This window comes from Parambassis ranga, chromosome 4 (genome assembly GCF_900634625.1).
Source record: "Parambassis ranga chromosome 4, fParRan2.1, whole genome shotgun sequence".
In the NCBI taxonomy this organism is placed as follows: Eukaryota; Metazoa; Chordata; class Actinopteri; family Ambassidae; genus Parambassis; species Parambassis ranga.
Window position 1 is genome coordinate 25,122,509 of NC_041025.1, and position 21,555 is coordinate 25,144,063.

Consider the following 21,555-nt stretch of genomic DNA (forward strand, 5'->3'; position numbering starts at 1 on the left):
ATGTTCTGGTCGCCATCCTTAACACAATTCATTTTTTCCAAATGTTCTCATCAAGTTTAAAACTGTGTGTGTGTTTGTGTGTGTGTGTGTGTGTGTGTCTGTGTTGGTTTTCATGCAGTTTCCCGTTGACAGAAGCATAGTGGGCGACTCACCAGCTTCAAATTGTTGATGGTCCACATAACACAGGATCTCTGGGCAACACATTAATGCCTTCCCTTGAAATGAGGATCAATCAACTATCTGTCTATCTATCTAGAGATAGATATCTAGAGGAGAGAAGAGAGCAGGTCTGCCAACACAGACCTCTGAAACCTTTAAAGGGCTCTAAGACCTCCTCACAGAGACGGACTCAGTCCTCTTCATCAGTTAGGTTAATCAAGAGGATCTTACAAAATTGGTTCCATACCATAATCAGCAAATATCAACCTTTAGACTGAACTTAGAACTGAACCAGATGGGCTGGTGCTGAGTGTGGCCTGTTTGGACCTAGTTGGACCTGTGTTGACCTCTTTGGACATGTGTTGGCCTGTCTGGACTCAACTTATCCTGTCTTGAACATAGTACTTTCCTTGTGTTCTGTGCTCTGCATAGAGATAGCAGGCAAATGCAGCCCGAGAGGCCAGACAGACAGATATGAGTTAACATGTCTCTCAGTGGCATCCCGTCCTGTGTCCCATGTCCGAACATTGCTTCTGACTGCACAGCTGGAGTTCAGAGGTCACCTGAATTGTCATGAGAACATGGTCACAACCTCAGACCTGTTCCACGATCTGGACAGAACTGATTAGTCAACACTTTGCGATGATAAGACTTGACTGGATCAGCTGATTGAAGTGGCTGTGGCATTTTCAGACCTTTCTATCTCTGACTCCTCTACCTGTGAAGTCACATGACTGCAGGTGATTCTGCACTGACCCAGTAAGTCTGCTGCTTCCTGCTCCGATGCTCCTGTGGGCAGAATGTTAAAAGCATTTGGTGACATTTAAAGAAAACGTCTGTGCAGAGCATGAAGAAGATCACAGCCTGTTCTTACAGAAAATAAGATAGATAGAAAAAAATGTGAGGGGATTTCTGCTCTATGAAGACATTTTTGTATTATAAAGACATTTCTACACCAGGAGGACATTTCTGCTCTATGAAGACATTTCTAAACTGTGAGGACATTTCTGCTCTATGAAGACATTTTTTTATTTTGAAGACATTTCTACACTGTGAGGACATTTCTGCTCTATGAAGACATTTTTGTATTATAAAGACATTTCTACACTGTGAGGACATTTCTGCTCTATGAAGACATTTCTACACCAGGAGGACATTTCTGCTCTGTGAAGAAATTTCTACACCAGGAGGACATTTCTGCTCTATGAAGACATTTCTGCACTGTGAGGACATTTCTACACTGTGAGGACATTTTGCTCTATGAAGACATTTCTGTTCTATGAAGACATTTCTACACCAGGAGGACATTTCTGCTCTGTGAAGAAATTTCTACACCAGGAGGACATTTCTGCTCTATGAAGACATTTCTGCTCTATGAAGACATTAATACACTGTGAGGACATTTCTGCTCTATAAAGACATTTCTACACTGTGAGGACATTTTTGCTCTGTAAAGACATTAATACACCAGGAGGACATTTCTGCTCTGTAAAGACATTTCTACACTGTGAGGACATTTCTGCTCTATAAAGACATGTTTGTATTTTGAAGACATTTCTACACTGTGAGGACATTTCTGCTTCATGAAGGCATCTTGTATTGTGAGGACATTTATAAAAGCAGCTTCTCCTTTGAGAAATGTCCGTCCAGCTGTGAGTTTGTGAATGTATTTCCACTTGCTGTGTTGATCTGACTTCTAATCCGGTTTTTAATATTTCTAATGTGCTTGGATCCTTTTATGTTATGTTTTATTTATAGACACATCTGTGCTCTTTGTGTGAGTGAACACCTGTCACCAAGCTGCTCTTATAAATGATGCACAGGTGAACATTTTACTGTAATGAAGTCTCAGAATAAATGACCTGCTTTTGTAAAATCTTAGAGAATGATGAATACATTAATGAATTCATGTGTGCATTTGGATATTCAGAACTGCTCCTTCAGAATAAAAGCCTTTAAAAAGATGTGTTGGTCACTCCATGACTGTTCCTGTCAGCCACATCTAGCATGTAGGGTACTCAATGATCAGATGACCTTTAACAATCATTTCTGTCTTTGTGGGAAACACTGAAACACCAGCAACAGAAAGTTCTGTGAAAACCTTTTATTTTGTAGAAACAGAAATAACAACTGTGTGCGTGTTGATGTGCAGTGAGTGCATGTGTGTGTTTGTATTGCTATGGTGGTAAGAGTGGTGTGTGTGTGTTTATGTGGGTTTGGTGAGCAGCTGACAGGAGAAGTCGTACAGATCTTTGTTGACTTTCTTCAGAGTCTGAACTTCTTCTTCAAGCTCTGAGACTCGAACCTTTGTGTTTTCACCATCACCAAACACCGACTGGAACGCAACAAAGACATACACACACGTCAGTCAAGGGAGAGATAGAAGTCTCATTTATATAGAACTGCATATACTGATCAGCCATCACAGTCTGAGCACTGAGGGGTCAATAACTGAATATCAGGTTATCATGGCAACTGTCAGTGGGTGGGTGTATCAAGTAAGTTGATGAAGGTTCTCAGTCATCCAGGTCAGGTTGGAGCATCTGGACCTGTAGAGCCCTCTTGAAGACAGCTCTAACTGTTTGGTGGGAGACATGGTTTATATGTGGGGGGGGTGTTGTCAGTCTGCAGTGGTCATTAAAAAAGTGATCCAAGAAAGGAAAAGCTGATAACCAGTGACAGGGTCAAGGACTGCTACAAAAGCTTCTGCTGGTTCTGACAGAGGTCGGAGCAGCCAGTCAGGGTCAGCATAATATTACGGGTTAGGGTTAGTCAGTACAATAAATTAAAGAATGTGTAAGGGTTTCAAAGGAGCTCAGCTGCAAATGGAGGAACGTGTGCAGGCTAACACCATGTGATGTTTTGATTAAGGGACAGCTGATGGGCAGCTGAAGCTCGGCCCCCTCTCACCTTGTCAGTCACAGCGTTCATCAGGGAGTTAAGCCTATCGGCTTTCTGCAGGAATGTCTCCTCCTCGTCCTGAAAACACACACACAGGAAGAACCTTTCAAAATAAGGTGAAGGCTTATTTGCCATCTTCTCCTCTATAAATTCAAAATAAAAGCACCAAAATATTTAACATTTAGGACATTTGCACAATAATGAGGTATTTTTCCTTAAAAGTGTTGATAAAAGATAAAACCGTTACAGTCATTACTGTAAATATTATTATTGCTGTTTGGAATGAACTGCAGAGAATGCAGTGCACAATACAAACAAACATCAAACACACATCCAGGAAAAAAGTGCTTATTACAGAACTCATTATACAGGAGAGAGAAAACACAATATCACACTGTATTAGGTTCTGCTTCTATTTACCATAAACAGCGCTCTGATATTCCCTGCTTTATTAAAGTGTGTGTGTTTGCTTTCTCCCTTCTGATCATGTTTTATTCATCATCATGCGAGGTTTCTCTGTGAATGATTGATTGGGTTCTAATTATGTGTCATAGTGACCATTTAGAGGAAAGGAACTAAAAAACCACAGGAAACGCCTGAGGAGGTTAATGTTTAAACCTGGGCCGGGGTTTACCTTTGCATGGAGGCCGAGGCGGATGCAGACCTCCCCCATCTCTGCACCGTCACCCTCAGAGGCATGCAGGTGTCTGCTGAAGCGTGGCAGAGGGACAGCGGGACGGCTGTCAGGGAGGAACATGTTTGCTGGAGCTGCCATGATTATAGCATTTGTCACTGGACCTGGACAGACAAGAAGTGTCTCAATTAGTCAACCTTTACAGACATGCCTTTAAAACTTGAAAGACTGAGAATCATCAGTGTTTCAGGTGGGTTGTTTCATCAGCATGAGGGCCAGGAGCGCCCGAGCAGCAGTGTGTGAACTGTCTCCCTTCACAAGGAAGTGGAGCCGGGCTTAGTGTGGACATCAGGTCTGATGGGGTTTGAAGGGCTGCATTCAGGTTTGATCAGCTTTACTGCTTCTGGCTGCATCCCTGCATTTAAAGCCTCGGGTTAAAAATGATTTGGCTCTTTATGCTGTGGCGGGCCTTCACTTCACTCTCTATGGGGCTCTTCAACTCATGAACCCGACAGGTGACCTGTGATTGGTCCATTACTGTCAGGCTGCCATAAACATGCTGTAAATCACCCGAGTGCTGCGTCCAGACTCTCATTCTTAGACAGATCTGACTCGCCCTCTGATGGTCAGATGACCATCTGCCCCCCTCATCTTCCTGAAAAACAACAGAGCTCTCATGTTTGTCCAGGAACCATGAGACAATGAGATCTGTTTGAGCTACTGTGAATGATGAATGAAGATCAGCTTCTTTTATGATTTGACTTTGTCTGAGAATATTGAATAATCAAACAACACGATGAAGGGCCGTGACAGAAACGAGCTTCCCTTCTTTTTCAGGAACGATTAAACCAGAGAAACATTGATGCCGTTTACTCTGTAACTCTGAGAGGTCACTGATCTTGCTGATGTTTAAAATCCAAAAGTCTGAATATTTGGTCCTTCTTTCATTCCAGTGTTTAAACATTGATGGGAATTTGTTGGATTTGGTCAGGAATATAAGGAAATAGGTGGTGGTTGGTTGGTCGATCTTCACCTTGGTGGCAAAGTCCTGTGAGTTTTGGATTTGCTGTGGTGTATTTCCAAGCGGGGGTGCAGATGTGTTAGCTAGATCTGGCCACATTGTTTGTGACTGAGTTGGAGCTGTTGATGATGGGTCTGAGGGCGACTCCTTTGTGTATCTTGGGGAGTCAGCAGGGGCATGGAGTGGCATCTACAAGATCTAGGCAGAAACACAGCTTGTGGTCAGTGCCTCTGTCCTTTTCCAGTTTTTGTAAATAGGTACCCTACTTTGTAGATACCGGTGTGATTTTGTTTCAGCCACCTTGGAGTGGCAATTCTGTGTTTAATCAGTCTCTCTGAGGGGGGTGCATCTGACCAGTGTTAATTTTGTTGACGAATCATTTTCGTCATAGTTTTCGTTAACGACCTTTTTTTGCTGATAAAAACGAGACGATAACTAAATAAAAACTAACGCACGGTGCCAAAAATGAAGACGAAATGGATTGACACTTTCGTCAACGAATAAAAACGAGACGAAATTATTGATGGAGACGAGATCCAATCAGAGCAAATTTTGTTTGTGGAAAGGGAGGGACGAATCAGGGGACGGCGGCAGAGAGCCAATCAGAAGTGATCTCTCTGTGTAAGGACGTTGCCCCGCGATGCTGGAAGAAGGCGTCCTCATGCATGGTCACACAACACAGGAGAAGAACAGACACACGGACACGTTTAATTTCAAGACAATCAAGACGGTTTACAAACCGTGTGGAGCGACTATCAGCGGTAAAAACAACAAACCTGAAGCGACATTTGCAGACGAGTCATCTTAACTTCCGCTCAAAGATACACGTGACAAAATCTATAAATGAAGACACCGCTGCTGATGGTTTTACAGCATGTGACCTGTTTCTAAGTCACTGAAGTGTTTTGCTGTAGTTATGGAGGATTCATGAAGAAGGTCATGACTGAACAGTGTATTCAGGGAGAGCAGCTCACTGTTCACTGGGTCTTTGTGAAAAGGTCATAGCAATTAAATAAAGAGGTGTTTGTTTCAAATAACACAAGTTAAAGCTGAGCCTGTTTTTATTGCACAATCAAACCTTAAATATTTCATGAAAAATATATATCATAGAATTTTAGTTGACTAAATCCACGGCAGATTTAGTGACTAAAATTATTTGATATTTAGTCGACTAAAACTAGACTAAAACTTTAAAAATGTTGATGACTAAAATGTGACTAAAATCAAATGACATTTTAGTCACAAGAAATTGCTGCCAAAATTAACACTGCATCTGACCACTGCAACCACTTAGGTCCCTGTCTGATAAGTTGTTTTCCGTGCCTGGGTAGGAATTCAAGCATCTGATAGTTTTCACCAGCTTAATGACTTCGTTCAGGACTTCACTGTGTTGAAGGGGTTCATGTCTGTGAGGGTGGAACTGTTCAACTTTTGTCTGAAGAGAATCACAGATAAAATTGATCCCTGATCCCAGTTCTTCTCTCATTGAGAAGCTGGTTTTGGGCTTTCTGCAGGATGGTCTTTGCTCTGTGGTCGTTGCCAAGTGAGTTTCACGGAGATCGACGTGCTGAGGTCCTCGACTATATTTAATCCTGTGTCTCACCAAAAAGTGAGAACAGATGAAGCTGCTTGGAGGAGCAGTTAAACATCACAAGGAAGTCTACAAGTCCAGGTGCCCTGCTTCATGCTCTTGAAGGTCATGAAGTTTTGACGTAAACCGTCATGAACCGACATGAGGGTTTGTGGAGATCAGATCTGAAATAATGTCTACGGTTGAAGCAGCTTTAATCGTCTCCGCCTCCACTTCAATTTATTCTTCCATCACAAAAACACTCCTTGTCTCCATCTTATCAGAAAAAAGCCACATATACAGAGGGGCTCTATGCTCTGCCTTACATCAGTAAATCAGCAGCCAAGCTGGGTAGGTGATGCTCTGCCAGACTCATTTCATGGTAACAAAAGCTCCAAATCACAGTGAGGAAACACAACATGTGGGTGTTGATTTACCGCCACACTAAGATCAACAACCTCCATCCTTCAATCCCCCTTAAAACGCCTAAATCCCTCCACAGTACCGGCTCATTCCACTGTTTTTACTCTTTGTGGGAGGAGGTTTTCCCGCCTGCGGCACTGAGCACTGTCGCTCCAAGACTGTCAGGGGTTTTCCAAATTAATTTTCCTCAGATTACCTCAAGGATCTATTTGAGAAGCTGCGAGACAACAAGCCACATAGGATTGGAGGGTGTTGGCAGTAATGACTGATGATAATTACAACAGGTTTCACGTTTACATACTGAAGGAAGCAGAACCAAGCAGCTCATCCAGCCTCACCTGCTCACCCAAACTGCCTTCACCTTCAGTCCCAGCCAGGCGTTTCACCTACACGGAGGTCTAGCTGTGCTGATTTCCTGTAATAAAGGCAGTGGCACCTCTTACACATAATTAAGAAGCTGCTTATTTATGTGTTATTTATGCTTTAGATATGAAGGCATCGTTGTTACTGTGATGGAATACTGAGATTTTTACTGAAAAGTCCATTTCCTGCTTGTTGTGGTAGACAAACTGTCTAATTATCTCCCACTCAATTATAAATATCGATCAGCTTCTTGGCGTCAAAGCTGGAATTAAACTAATGGTCCCAATGTGGTCCAACATGACAGATATATTAGGCCGAGTGTGTGAGAGGCTGAAGAGCTGCCAACACACTGCAGATAGTCTGAGCTCACATGGGTCTCACGTGCAATCACATGGAGCACCGTTGTTCTGCAGCATCTTCACAGCTACCTGATGCTGCAGAGTACAGGTTTGGGGATCCCTGAATCTCTAAAAGGAGAACAGGAGGCTGAGACTTTTGCTCTCAGGTACCACTCCAGAACCAGCTTCCAACTTGGGTTTGTGAGGCAGACGACACCGCTACCCTTCAGAATCAACACCTTCCTGTTTAACTCTAGACATTGCTCTAGACTCTAGCTGCTTGGGAACCCCGACACGATCTACTTAGTAGTAGCTAAGCGGGCGAATGAGGACAATAATCTGTAACACTGTGTTTTTCTTCTGTAATGTTTGACGTTTGCATGTTTGTTCCTCTCCTCCCTCTCTCTCGTTCACCCTCTCTGTCTTATCTTCCTTTACCTGGCTGGTCATCAGCAGGAGGACCCTTCCCCATGAGCCCAGTTCTGCTGAAGGTTTTTTTTCCCATTTCAGGAGTTTTTCCAGCCGTTGTTTGTGCTTGCACAGGGGCTTATTTGAATTAACTTATTTTATCCCTTTTAGGTCTCATTTAAAAAATGGGACCTTTGCCAAGTACAAGCTTGATAGTGTATGATCCTCCTTAAAGCAAATGTTCATAACATGCTGCTCTTTGTCTCTGGCACAGTCCAGCCTGAACATTCCTCCAACCGTTGTTGTCCTTCAGTTAAGCGCAGTGTGTTGTTCAGAGGCCATCCCGTTAAATTAAGTGTTGTGTTCAGGAGTGCTGTTAATGCAGTATGATGGCTTCAGGTATCTTCAATGTTCTGGTCTCCCAGTCCCTCTGAAAATGGGTCCTGGATGTGGAGTGGTTTGGTGTAGTAGAATGAAGAGGTATTTCTCTGATCCCTCCAGAAGAGCTGGTCTCCCGTCAGATGAATGTTTCTTAATAACAGTCGCACAGTCACAGGAGGCAGAAACATTTGGCTCTGCAGCGCTGCACATATCACACTGTGGAACCGATTCATATCTTTCATTCCCCACTTTCTTCTTCATGAACTCTGACTGAACCCCCACAGTTCACACAGCTGCAATGCTAGAAACAAACACAGAAGAGATAACCAGCTTTGGTAGTAACTAGGGGTGGGACGGTTCAGGAAAAAAATCTGAACTGTTCGGTACACGTGTTTCGGTTCGGGGCGCGTGTTCTGTTCGGTTCTGGACATGCGCATCAAGTAATACAGGGAGGCGTTTTTACCACAGCATAGAGACGAGTGTTGACAACTTGGCGTCTCTCTCGCTACATTTATTGGCTTTCCAAACCTTTTTTTAATCAAAAGCTACTAGTGACTCTCTGGTGACGTTTGGAGCCTGACGTGAAATCATTCTGCGGTCAGCTCCTGTCCTCGACAAGCAGCGGCCGTGAGCTGCTCCCCGTCTCAAAACACTCACAGCCGGCCCGTCTCTGTAGCTTCACGCAGCAGGTTCAGCTGCAGCAGAGCAGAGACCCACAGCACTCTGCGTCCAACCGTGGGCAAAAGCTGCTGAAGGTCCCGTCATGGTTACAGAGCGGGATGTTAAAGCATATTTCAATGGCAAAAATAAAATAAAAACACGGACATCAGCACCGTTAGCATTGCATAGCTTAGCGTAGTCAAAGAGTTCAGTCTATCTAGCTAGCATGTCGTTCTCTGTCTGACGGTGGGAATATGTGCGCACACGTGTCTGTGTGTGTGTACGCACATCGGGCCTCTGTGCGCAGACAGAAATGACATGCTGCAAATAAGATCAATAACATGAGCTGTTTAGTTTGTTTAATAAAGAACCAGGTGCAGACCTGTTCTTTAGGAAAGGTTCTTAAATGGCTTCTGTTATGATCTGGTGCTATATAGAAATGAAATTGACCTGATATAATGATGGAAACACTGAACTGATTCTTAAATATGTTGAATGTTGGATAAATAGGATATATATTTTATGCTCATCTAGTATTTCCAGAGTCTTTAAAGTAGAAAAAACCTCAACATTGTAAACCGAACCGAACACCGAGACCTCAGAACCGTGATACGAACCGAACCATGGATTTGGTGAACCGTTCCACCCCTAGTAGTAACTAATGGCTTCTGATTAAAGATCAATAACTGTTTTTACCAGCAGCTTCCATTTATCAAATTGTTCCAGTCCAGGAACTCCAAAAGACTCAATTTGTTACTGAAACTTTTTCATATATGTATCAGAAAAGGACGTCCACACACAGTCAGATACCCAACCACAGACTGACCCAAATTCTGCCAGTCATCAATCATTCATTCAGGATCTGAGAGTACATCTGAACTCTACTCTTAGTAGAAAATAGAAGATGATACATACATGAATAATTCTAAATAAACTGCAGCTGGCCAGAATGACTAAAAATCCCTGAGTACTGATTGGAATGCTGCAAAAGAAAAACCCCAATCACTTTGCTGCTGATCATTATCAATACTTATAGAGACGATTGAAGCAAGGAGTCTGGACTTTTCCAGAGGAGTTTTCTTGACGCCTTGCTTCAATCATCTCTACGAATATGACCTGTATGACTGGAAATCTTCATCAACATTATCAATACTTACTGTCAACGGTTTATTACCAATACTGTAGCTGTAACCTCCGAACAGTCAGGTCTAGATGTAAAAAATTGTGTTAATCTGCAATTCAATAGAAGCTGGAGATTGGGGGTTCCTTTGGTCTGAACATGTGAAGCAGTTGAATCTGCTCTGCTGAGACAAATCAGTTTGAAGCACCGCTGTCATGGAGGATGAAGCTTTTTCATTTAACATTCAGTCTGGCTCGTGAGCAGCGTCGGCGGCTGCAGGAAGAGAGTCTGAAAATGTGATGGAGGCCGGGGACGACCACGAGTCCATCCGTCCAGCCAAAGGAGGGATTATCGTCTCCTGACAGCCCGTTTGAAGTGAGGAGGCCCTCAGCACAGAGAGGATTTGGTTAATTACAAAGTGCCAGTCATGATCACGGTGGGGCGTTTCTTTTTCATGTTCCTGTCAGCCGCCACACCATCACACATCATGAATGAGGCAGAAGAGTAAAGGCTCCTCAAGAGACCCAGCCAGAGGACGTATTTAATAAACCAAACAAACCAGCAACATGGAGGTTAAATTCACCTCACCTTACACAGATTCAGATATTTAGGCCCTCTGCTGTATTGTTTTCATTACTCAAGGGCTCCTGATCACAGCTGTGAAACAAGCTGCTCCAGCTGTTCCACTTGTTTGTCAGCAAATATTTTGCTCAGAGGAGGGAAGACATTTCTGGAGGTCTCCAGAGGTCTTAAGGCTGTGGTCCAGATAATGATGTGTGTCAGCCATTATATCACAAGAGGGGAGGGGCTTACCTTTATGTGTCAGGCAGCGGATGCTCTGTTTACTTTGGACGTCCCAGAGTCTAACCGTCTCATCATGTGATCCAGAGAGGAGCAGAGTGCCGTCCAACGACACAGAAAGACATGTCACTAGGTTCCTGAGGACAACAGACATTGATTACAGTCTGGTCTGTAAACACATTCAGTCTGTTACAGTCTGGAGAAGCAGTTAGTCAGTGGTCTGACCTGTGTCCTCTGAAGACCTGGTTTCCTTCGTTGTCCGACTGGAAAGACTTCTCCCGACCAAGAGTCTGCAGATTAATTACAAACAGTTCAACCGGGAAAACCTAATTATTTTTCTGTGTTTTATTGTGACGTCTCCCATTGACTGATTGACTGGTCTGACTGATTGTTTCAATTCCTCTCATCTGAGCTTTACAGTCTGGTCTGTGGATGTGATCCTAACGTGCAGTTTGAGTTATGATCTATGATATCTTATATACGGTGTTATGCAAAAGTCTGGGCACCCCTTGAGAAGATCTCTAGCCACAGACAGTGCCTACAGTCTGCCAGGTGGTATTTTTGCCCTTTACTCCAAAACGGCTCCAGTTCAGTGGGGTTTCTTGGCTTCTGTGTGTGGACAGCCTGCTTCAAATCCATCCATACATTTTCAAAGATGTTAAGGTCTGGGGACTGGGATGGCCATTCTAGAACATGGTACTCGGGCTTCTGCATGAATTCCTTGGTGGATTTTGAACAGTGCTTAGGATCACTGTCCTGCTGAAAATCCAACCCAGCGTAGCTTCAAGTTTAAGACTGACTCTTAAACATTCTTGTCAAGAATCTGCTGATACTCCAGAACATGATGGACCCTCCACCAAATGTCATGTTGGGCAATAAGTTCTTCTCACGGAGCTCAGTGTGTGTTTTTCGCCTCCCTTAGTCCCATCTGACCACAGTATTTTTCCAAAATGCTTCTGGCTGGTCCAGATGTGCTTTTGCATACCTCATGCGACTCTTCTTGTGATTTTTGCGTGTCATCCTTCCAATGAGCTTTTCCTGGTGCAGAGTAACTACACCATCAGCAGCCAGATGTTCTTGTAGTTCTCTGGAGGTGGTCTGTGACCATTCTAACCATCCTTAACCATGTCTGACAGTGGAGACAGAGACTCCAGACCTTCCAAATCATTTCTGGTACCCTTCTCCTAATTCATAATAATGAATTATCTTAGTTTGTAGGTCAGTGTTCAGAGGCCCCCATGTTTCCACTCTCTAAGAAAGAACCTAGGACAAGCACAGCCAGCAGTTACCTTTGTTAAACAGCCCTTTTCATGATTGATTCGACCTGTCTTAGTAACTGAAGATCTAACAAGCTCAAAGCAGTTTTGTGCTTCAACCTGTCATCTATAACTCCCTACAGGTCTTGAAATGAATGTGATTAAAAGGGCGCCCACATTTATGCACGTGCCCATTTGTGTTTCTGTTGGGCAAATAAAAGTTATTTCACTACTGAAATGTTTGTGTTTAAATACAAGACAGATGTTAACATGAAGCTGCTGCTTCAAAAGCTCAAGTGACAAACTGATGCAGAGCGCCCAAACCTTTACACAGCACTGTATGTACAGTCCAGATGTAGTTTTTATAATTTGGCTCCAGCTTCGTAGGTAGATTTGAAAGTGTATACTTTACTATACTTCTTGTTTTATACAGCAAAAAGCTTTCTTATTGACTAATTTCATTTAAAACCATCAGATCAATTTGTAATGAAATAATCGTTATTATTGGCAGCTGGAGCGGTCTGATATTTGTTCAGTCTTTTTGACTCTGCACCACATTTGTAGAGTCTGCAGTGTGAGCAGATTAAAGCTCCTCAGAGCGCAGACAGGAACCTCTGTTTGTCTCTATTTAAACAATGTTTGTAGAATGAGGAGCTGCAGCAGCTTCAGTTCAGAGATTTAACCGTCCTCAGAGACTAAAGACAGTATCATCATTGTGGGGGAGGATGGGGTGTTTGTTTGGAGGATTAACTCAGTGAAGCTTTAAAATGTAAATCTGCTGTGAAAGGAAACAACAGAGTCAAAGGAAGAAGAAAACACTTTCTTTCCAATCACAGATCTCCGTACTGACTGCTGTAGTTTCTGTTTCAGCAGACGGGTGATTTTCACGATGTGTACTCAAGTTTGTGTGGTTCAGTTGGCTTGGTTGGTTCAGTTTTGACTCTGATGCCAGCAAGGCCTCCTCTGTTGGCCTAAACACCATCAGAATCACTGACCTACAAATGTAAAATATTTTTTCCATGCAGATGTGTTAAATAATTCCCAAATGCTTTTAATGAGATTTCAAGAAAAGCTTGACATCGCATGGGAAGGCTGGCCAGCCCTGAAGCTAGCCAGCCCTGAAGCTAGCCAGCCCTGAAGCTAGCCAGCCTGCCTCAGCCAGGGAAAGGGTTTGTCCATCATTTTCAATTTAGCAAGTATTAACTACAAGCGGTACTCAGAGAAGCTGAAACTGTAGGGCTGGGCTTGTTATTTAACTGATCACTTACAAGCAACTACTTTTAAGAACTATTGAACCCAAGTGGATCTAGTTTAACAAACCGATGTGCTGGGAAACGGAGCGAAAAGGTGAAGAAAAACCCAAACTGTGTCATATCTTGCATAAACGGGAACTTTCATTTAGGGAACACGGTGAAAGTGCTGGATCCACAAATTGAGGCAATTATTTGGAAAAACAATAAGACTTATACTGCCACCTGTCCACACAAAGGTTTAGTGGGACATCCATGAAATTAGAAAATGACCTGACAGAAATGATGGGAAAGAGATGACGAAGATAAAGCACCCTTTGTTGCAGCTCACACTTCTCAGACAGATAGGGAGCAGCTTGATGTGAAGACGTCATTAGTGGACAGCTAGCCTATGGAATTGCTGCTATTGGAGGAACATGAATGTGTGGATAAAGTGTTTTGATGGAGCAGTGGTCATCCGGAACAAATGGGTGCAGGTTAAAGTTAAGGAGAGAGCATACACTGCTATGCACATCAGCTGAATGTGTTACTGACTCAAGGAGCATCAAAGCTTTGAGAATGCAGTCCACAAAAGGCTGACCCTGTTATTCTATGTATTTTTAACAAAGACCTGTTAGGACCATCCTCCATACATGGGAAGAGCTGCAGTGTTAATTGTGTTTATTGTTGGCATTCATTCTTGCTACATGAGCTACCTGTCTGTGATGCAACACCCAGTAATGCTGTGTTTGTTGCTTGCTTCTATAGCTATGGTGTCATAGTGGTACTATGAACAGAAGGATTAACTCAGGTAGGACACCTGCCTTTAAGTTGATCAGTTTGTAGGATGTTAAAATGAGACTTACCTGGCTGCACAAAGACACCTGAAAAATGTTTCCATCGCTTCCTCCGCAGAATATGAAGTACTCACAGGGGTCAAAGGTCACCGACATGACTGCCACATCAAAAAGGACGGACAAGAGCAGCTCACCTGAGGACAGCTCCCACACCTAGACAGGTAGATACAGACGTCAGAACACAGAGCAGAGTTCACCACAAGTCCGAGTGGATGGATCATCCGGATCAGAGATTAGCAGTGATGTCATCATGCATGTGGTTGGCTGACACTGAAATGTATCGAACTCCAGATAAAATGTCATATATTTTAAGAAGAGATAAAATAATTCTTTTAGTCCCTCAAATGGGAAATTCTCTTATAAGGAATATTTTCTTATCAGGATCTAATGACAAATCCTCAGCGCAGACAGGTGAGCTGGCACAAACACAGTGTAAACCATGTGTTAGCTGCGATCCTCAGAACTTTATCTGGGCTTATTTCTTTGAGCTATCTCGGTTTTCCAGCAATCGGTGTGTGTTTATTTGCACGAAAAGAGATGAGAGCCGTTCAGTCAGCTTAAAACTCAAGCAGTAAGTGCAGCGCAGGTAAACATGGCCTGCTTCACCTCTGGACTTACTGCATATGAACGGGTATAAAGGAAAAGGATCAGTGTGCAGCTGATGCATGGGAGCTTGTGCTCGCATCCTAAGTGACCCGCTGTGTAAATAATGATTATCAGGGGCCAGGTTGTGGGGGCAGCAGTCTAAGCAGAGACACTCAGACTTTAAAGAAAATGTTTTTACACAGAAGGGAGGCAACAAGTTTCACTTCTTCCTGTTCAGATGTGAAGACGCTTCATCCCCGTCGTCCACCCTCCATGTTACTCTGCGGCACGTGCATAAGCTCAAACAGAGCACTGTTTGTTTGAGCAGTGAGATCCATGTTTGTACTGAGTGATGAAGGATTTCAGTTTATCTGAAGGTGATGGAGAGTCTGAGGGTCAGTGTTGTTGTTTATCACCCGTTATCTGAGCTCCACATGCATTTGCTTGCTGAAAAAATCCGTGATAAACACGTTGAAGTGTGTGACGTACAGGTCGTCCTGTACATATTATGCACTATTTATCCAAATCTGTGTGCGTCCTTACACTGAGCCATCAGCACTGCCTTATTGACTGGGTCCTCCACCTGTGCAGGTGTAATACACTCACCTTCACAGTCTGGTCCAAGGAGGAAGTGGCAACTCTTGCCTGAGGTCCCATCAGCCCACAGTGAAGGTCTGTGATTGGTAGGGTGTGACGGGACAGGACATGTCTTGGCTCAGGGGTGTGGCTTATATCCAGCTGGATCACACTGAAACACACACAGATCGTGGCTCATTCCAAAACAACCTTTACAGCCGTTTCAGAGCTTCCCCGCCTCCTTACAGCTGTCATTTTGTCCACATTTACTATAGTGTGGTACAGGTGTTCATCAGGTGTGTGTGTGCCATTGACAGTTTGATTCTGATTTCTAAGCCCTAATATTATTAAAGCAAGTGGATTATAAAAAAAATTCACCCTCTGTACAGTTGACACCAAAAGAGAATGTATCAATAGAGACCAGGATCAGCCATGGGGACTGACTCACCTTTGAAGCCAGTCCCTAGAGGCTGTAGGGTGAACTGCAGTTTTCAACACTTCCTCATTGGTGTCATGTCTCAGCCCCAGAGGTGGCTGCTTTTTGTGTGTGTGTGTGTCTCTGTCTGTGTGTGTCTGTGTGTGTGTGTGTCTCTGTCTGTGTGTGTCTGTGTGTGTGTCTGTCTCTCTGTCTGTCTCTCTGTGTCTGTGTGTGTGTGTCTGTCTGTGTCTGTGTGTGTCTCTGTGTGTGTGTGTGTGTGTGTGTGTGTGTGTGTCTGTCTGTGTGTCTCTGTATGTGTGTGTGTCTCTGTGTCTGTGTGTCTCTGTATGTGTGTGTGTCTCTGTGTCTGTGTGTCTCTGTGTGTGTGTCTGTGTGTGTGTGTCTCTGTCTCTGTATGTGTGTGTGTCTCTGTGTCTGTGTGTGTCTCTGTGTGTGTGTGTGTCTGTGTGTGTGTCTCTGTGTGTGTGTCTACCTGTGCAGACTCCACACCAGTGCCAGGTTGTCTTTCCCTCCAGAAATAAAATGGCTGTTGTCATCTGTAAACTTCAGACAGGTGATGTCCTGATAGTGACGACTGAGGACAGACAGCAGCTTACCTGTGCACACCTGAGCAATCAGACATGAATACAAACACACTGTGACCAATCAGACATGAATACAAACACACTGTGACCAATCAGAGCAAAACATAGACTAATGATGATAATAATAATAAAGTGCGCCTAAACACACCGGAGCAAGTTAAACACGGTACAATGTACTGGTCCCTGTCAGGCTGGATGCCATGGAACATGAGTCTTTAATAGGGAGAAGAAGCAGAGCGGACTGACCTCCCACAGGTACACTGCCTCACCCACTCCAGTCGCGAGGAAGAGTCCGTTGTGTGAGGCGGTCAGACAGGTGACGACACCTGGACACACGATCTTCTGCTGCAGTTGGTCCTGGAAAACATGTATTGATGAAGTATCAGTGATTGTGTGGTTACAGACAAAGTCGACCGTTACTGCAGGCCGTGTAGGCGGAGCCAGACGTTCCGGACCATGTGGAGCCCCGCGTAAACTGAACTGTTCTCTGAGCTGTTCTGGCTCGATCCTGACCCACTCCGTAAACACCGAGAGTCTGTGGTTACGCTTTGTCCGACCGAGGATGAATGTTCAGGAGCGTCCACGACTTCCTCCATCAGTGTGTGTGTGTGTGTGTGTGTCAGAGAGACGGAGAGCTCGGTGTACCTTCCTCTGGATCTCCCACACATTGATGAAGTTCTTGCCCAGCTGGGCGGACAGCAGGTACTCTCCGCTCAGCACCGTCAGTGTCCGGGCCGCGCTGTTCCCTCCGCGGTAGGACAGCAGACTGGAGCCGCTGTGGAGGTCGAACACGGAGATGTTCCAGAGCTGAGCGCTGGAGTCACTGCTCACTATCACCTCCAGAGGAGCCGCCATGTTTATCACAACACAGCGCACACGCGAGACTGCTCTGCTACGTCATGTCCGGGACATTACGTCACAGCCTCCGCCTTCTTCGTGTTCGTATTAGTGTTGTTATTATTGCTGTGGTTTAACGGCGGGTTCAGCCCACATTATGGCGCTTAACTTAAAAAACAGAAGATCGCAGATTTCTGAGCGTCCCTTGAACGCAGCACAGGCGAGTTTCCCGAGAACAAAACACATGACACCAGAACAAAGTGTCTTTGTGAGACTTTGGATCTTACTGGACATTTTGGGATCCTTTTGTTATAACAATAATACTATAACAAATCAATATCCAACAGGATCAGATCCAGCCCTCTCTTGTGCTGCCCTCTGCTGGACTTCTTTTCATATGCTCACGCCATTCTGTCTGTCACTTCTTCAAGATTTATTGAATGCTGTTACCATAATATTATGTTGTTTAGATCTAAAACCACCTGACTGTGCTACTTGGACCGGTCTTCAGTGATGAACCCAGGATCACTGGGTCATCAGACACCCTCAGCAGGGGCTGGCATTGATCAGTTTCTGACTTGTGTCCAAGTGGCCCACTACATCATAGAATAGAATAGAATAGAATAGAATAGAATGAAAAATACACTACATTTCACTATTGTAGCAGCAAAATACAGGCACTCACTCATACTAAAAATATACCTCTAGTGGTAAACATGAAACAGTATAAACATTATTTACAGCAAAACACACAAAATAAACATAGGTGCAGAAGAAAAAAATGTACGTATAAACATAAGTCTAGACATGATATGAAAAAACAAAAACAACAGTGTGCAATTTGAAAGTTAAAAACCTGAACCTTGTTAAAAACCTGAACCTGAACCTTGTTTAAAACCTGAACCTTGTTAAAAACCTGAACCTGAACCTTGTTTAAAACCTGAACCTTGTTAAAAACCTGAACCTTGTTTAAAACCTGAACCTTGTTTAAAACCTGAACTTTGTTTAAAACCTGAACCTTGTTTAAAACCTGAACCTTGTTTAAAACCTGAACTTTGTTTAAAACCTGAACCTTGTTTAAAACCTGAACCTTGTTTAAAACCCGAACCTTGTTTAAAACCTGAACTTTGTTTAAAACCTGAACTTTGTTTAAAACCTGAACCTTGTTTAAAACCTGAACCTTGTTTAAAACCCGAACCTTGTTTAAAACCTGAACTTTGTTTAAAACCTGAACCTTGTTTAAAACCTGAACTTTGTTTAAAACCTGAACTTTGTTTAAAACCTGAACCTTGTTTAAAAACCTGAACTTTGTTTAAAACCTGAACTTTGTTAAAAACCTGAACTTTGTTTAAAACCTGAACTTTGTTAAAAACCTGAACTTTGTTTAAAACCTGAACTTTGTTTAAAACCTGAACCTTGTTTAGAAACCTGAACTTTGTTAAAAACCTGAACCTTGACTTATCTCTCTTGATAAACAGCCACCGTGAGGCTTTTTCCGCTGCCTCTTGGATGTTGTTGGTGGCTCTTTGTAGTTGCTGACCTTCGATTCCAAGGAGCCACAGAGCTCGTGGCAACGAAGGCCTGACAACCTGAACCTATCTCTCCTGGTTTGCAGCAGTCTCTCCAGGCATTGTCCTGGCATTTGGCAACCAGCTCGGCATATTTTCCTCTTTATGCCGATTGGCTTCTCCAATACAGTCTTCCCAATCAGAATCAGAAATATTTTATTAATCCCAGGGGGAAATTGCTTAAGGGGTGGTAAGTTCCAACAGGACCACTTGCTTTTGTTAACACCATATCCAGAAAGAGCAAGGGGCTGCGATTTGCTCCGGGAACTTAAGCTGCTTTCTTTGGTCGATCTGACCTGCCAGTCATGTGCGGTAGTAAGAAGCCCTCCTCAGGAGGGGAGTGGTGATGTATTTTCTCCCCAGCTCTAACGAAAGTGATGAACCTAGTTTGGGTTTGTGGTTTCTGCTGCCCTGGATGTTGTACAGACTGTGGCTGCTAGTACCCTGTCATACCTGTGCTCCAAGGACCCCCTCCTCAGGCACAGTTGACATGCTGGGTTTGGGAGGACATCATACACTGATGAGATAAGGAACCTGATGCAGAATGGTTCTGCTCTCCAGAGCTCTGACCAAACTCTCTTGCGTCACCGTGTTCCCACCTGGTCCAGGCACCTTGGACATACCTAGCATTCTCCTCTTAAGCAGCACCAACTCAGTTACATACAATGTGGCTAAACATCAGCCATTCTGTCTCCATTGTTGGGAACACAACATGTTCACAACTCACAAGACTTTGTTGTTGAAGTCAAACAGATTGACATGGACAGAAACAACGCCATGGTCTCATATGATGTAACTTGTCTTGTCCCAGTACAGATGCCAGGATGTTTGTGAGAGAACAGCTGGCCCGGCACAACACCCATGCAGACAGAACTCTCTTAACCCCAGACCACACGTGACATCTACCTAACCAGCACCTACTTTAAGTATGACAGCAAATTCTACAGACAGAATCATGGCTGTGCCATTGAGGTGTACAGGAAACCAACCCATTCACATTTTTCCATTTAATTTTATTTATATAGCGCCTTTTTACAATCAGACCCAGAGCCTGAACCCCCAAGCAAGCAGACAGTAAGACACGAAGAAACCTCATGTGTGAATATTGCTTCATATATTTCATTTAACATATGCTGTCTTGTTTGAGTGAAGAAGATTGCAGTGATGCCAAATCTAATTGAGATTCGGAGCAAAGGATGACCTTATTGAATTTCTCATTTTCTATCCATATCTATAATCTCTACTCTAAACACTGCTAAATGATCTAATGTTCTTCTTTCAAGTTTCCCATTGTGGGTCAGATAAAGGTTTTCATTGATGTCTAATGTTAATGCAGGGACTGTAACTGAAATCTTGTTTTTCCTGTATCGGGATTCAATTACATTTTTTCAGTTGAGTTGAATCCCAGTACTTCATGGAAAACAGGTACGAATACACAGGGTCTGCAAACAAACAGTACTGGAAGAAGTAAGATGGGAGAGTATGTTTAAGGATTATGTTGTTTTTAAAGATGGATCTAAAAAGACCAGATGGACCTTGTGAGCCGGGTCCGACCCAAGGTTATTTCCTGTTCAGGCTCTGGGTTTCTGTGTAGCAGCAAGAACTACACACCTGGTCCAAATTCCCTCAGAAGGCTTTAAGAAGGAAGGCTGCGCCCACATTTTCTCTTTGTTTCCCCAGCAGGCAGACTGGTTGGTTTAAGTTGTGCCTTTGTCTCATTTACACACATAAATGTGCTTCATTACTGAGCTTACAGATTTAAGATAGCAAATGAAATGGGGTTTAGCTGTCAGTCGTTGGTGGTGTGTGTGAGTTACCTGCTCAGCCGTGTCTGCTGTCAGCATCATGTCTGATAAATTAACATCAAGGGAATATAAGTGTTGTGCTGACTGAGCTCTGCTGCGTCTGAATGCACACATACACAGTGCTACTTGTACCTCCGGCAGTATCAGTCTTATCTGACAATATGAATGCACCAGGGCATGTTTGGTGGAAAGAATTTCGCCCCAGGGATAAATAAAGGAATTCTGATTCTGAATCTGTTCATGGTTGAGGAAATCAGCCATGTCTCCTCAGACGTCTCACTAAGTTCAGAGCCACTCATGACAGACCCACACCTGGTGGGTACATCCCAAAGGGAGGTCAACAGAGCTGGACAGAGTTTGTCCAGGAGGAACATGTGGGAGAGAATAGATAGCTATAACCAGGACAAAAAGAACCACAGTGGTAGCAAATAAGACCAGAAGGCATGATCAAACAGAAAAAAAACATATTTATGTTGATCATACATTCATTAATTTCACCATTCAATGCTCTTATATAACTGCATGGCCAGCCATACCATTCAGTCTCTCAGTGAGATGGATGTGAATCCCTCCCACTCACAGCAGTACCATTTAGTACAAACCATATGTTACCAGTTCACCCCGCCTACTTGCTTGCTACATAGGCCAGTATGTCAACCATGCTAGCGACAGATATCCTAAAGGGAATTATAATTCCCTAACTAGTAGAGTATAATAGCCAGGCAGAGTGGACTGCAGAATGCTTTTGATGGTTATATCCACAACATTATTTGTCAACGTTCAGACAGTATCATCAGAATTGATGTGATCACTAACAACACAACATAGCTGTTGTCACCGATCCTCTCGATGTTCAGTTGCGCATGACTCCTTCCACACTGCTTAATCCATACCTGACATCTGTCCAGCTGCGTTTTGGGTTGGGGTTGATTTATATAATCTGTATTCACACCACTAAAGCATTGTTACCTTGCCAGAAAGCTTGTCAGGCTCCCGCGCATATGGTTGCTAAGATATAATTGGCTAGTAGACGTTTGGGA

The 21,555-nt window shown here is 43.6% G+C and overlaps 1 protein-coding gene across 1 annotated transcript; it reads right to left on the bottom strand.

Annotated features, from left to right (window-relative positions):
- Positions 1–2,295: 2,295 nt before the first annotated feature.
- On the bottom strand, positions 2,296–17,213 carry wdr18 (WD repeat domain 18). Its single transcript, XM_028404129.1, has 10 exons — positions 16,951–17,213; positions 16,552–16,662; positions 16,194–16,327; positions 15,313–15,454; positions 14,131–14,274; positions 11,005–11,069; positions 10,792–10,916; positions 3,695–3,858; positions 3,070–3,138; positions 2,296–2,494 (listed from the first exon to the last, which is right to left on the bottom strand). The coding sequence occupies exons 1-10, from the start codon at positions 17,158–17,160 to the stop codon at positions 2,366–2,368; spliced, it is 1,293 nt and encodes a 430-aa protein (XP_028259930.1). The 5' UTR covers positions 17,161–17,213; the 3' UTR covers positions 2,296–2,365.
- Positions 17,214–21,555: the final 4,342 nt, after the last annotated feature.

Coding starts and splice junctions, on each gene's coding strand:
- wdr18 (XM_028404129.1), bottom strand. CDS start 17,160: ATGGCGGCTCCTCTGGAGGTGATAGTGAGCAGTGACTCCAGCGCTCAG. Junction 15,455..16,193: donor CTGGTGTGGAGTCTGCACAG/GTAGACACACAC, acceptor TGTGTGTTTCAG/TGTGATCCAGCTGGATATAA. Junction 10,917..11,004: donor CAGGTCTTCAGAGGACACAG/GTCAGACCACTG, acceptor TGTTGTCCTCAG/GAACCTAGTGACATGTCTTT.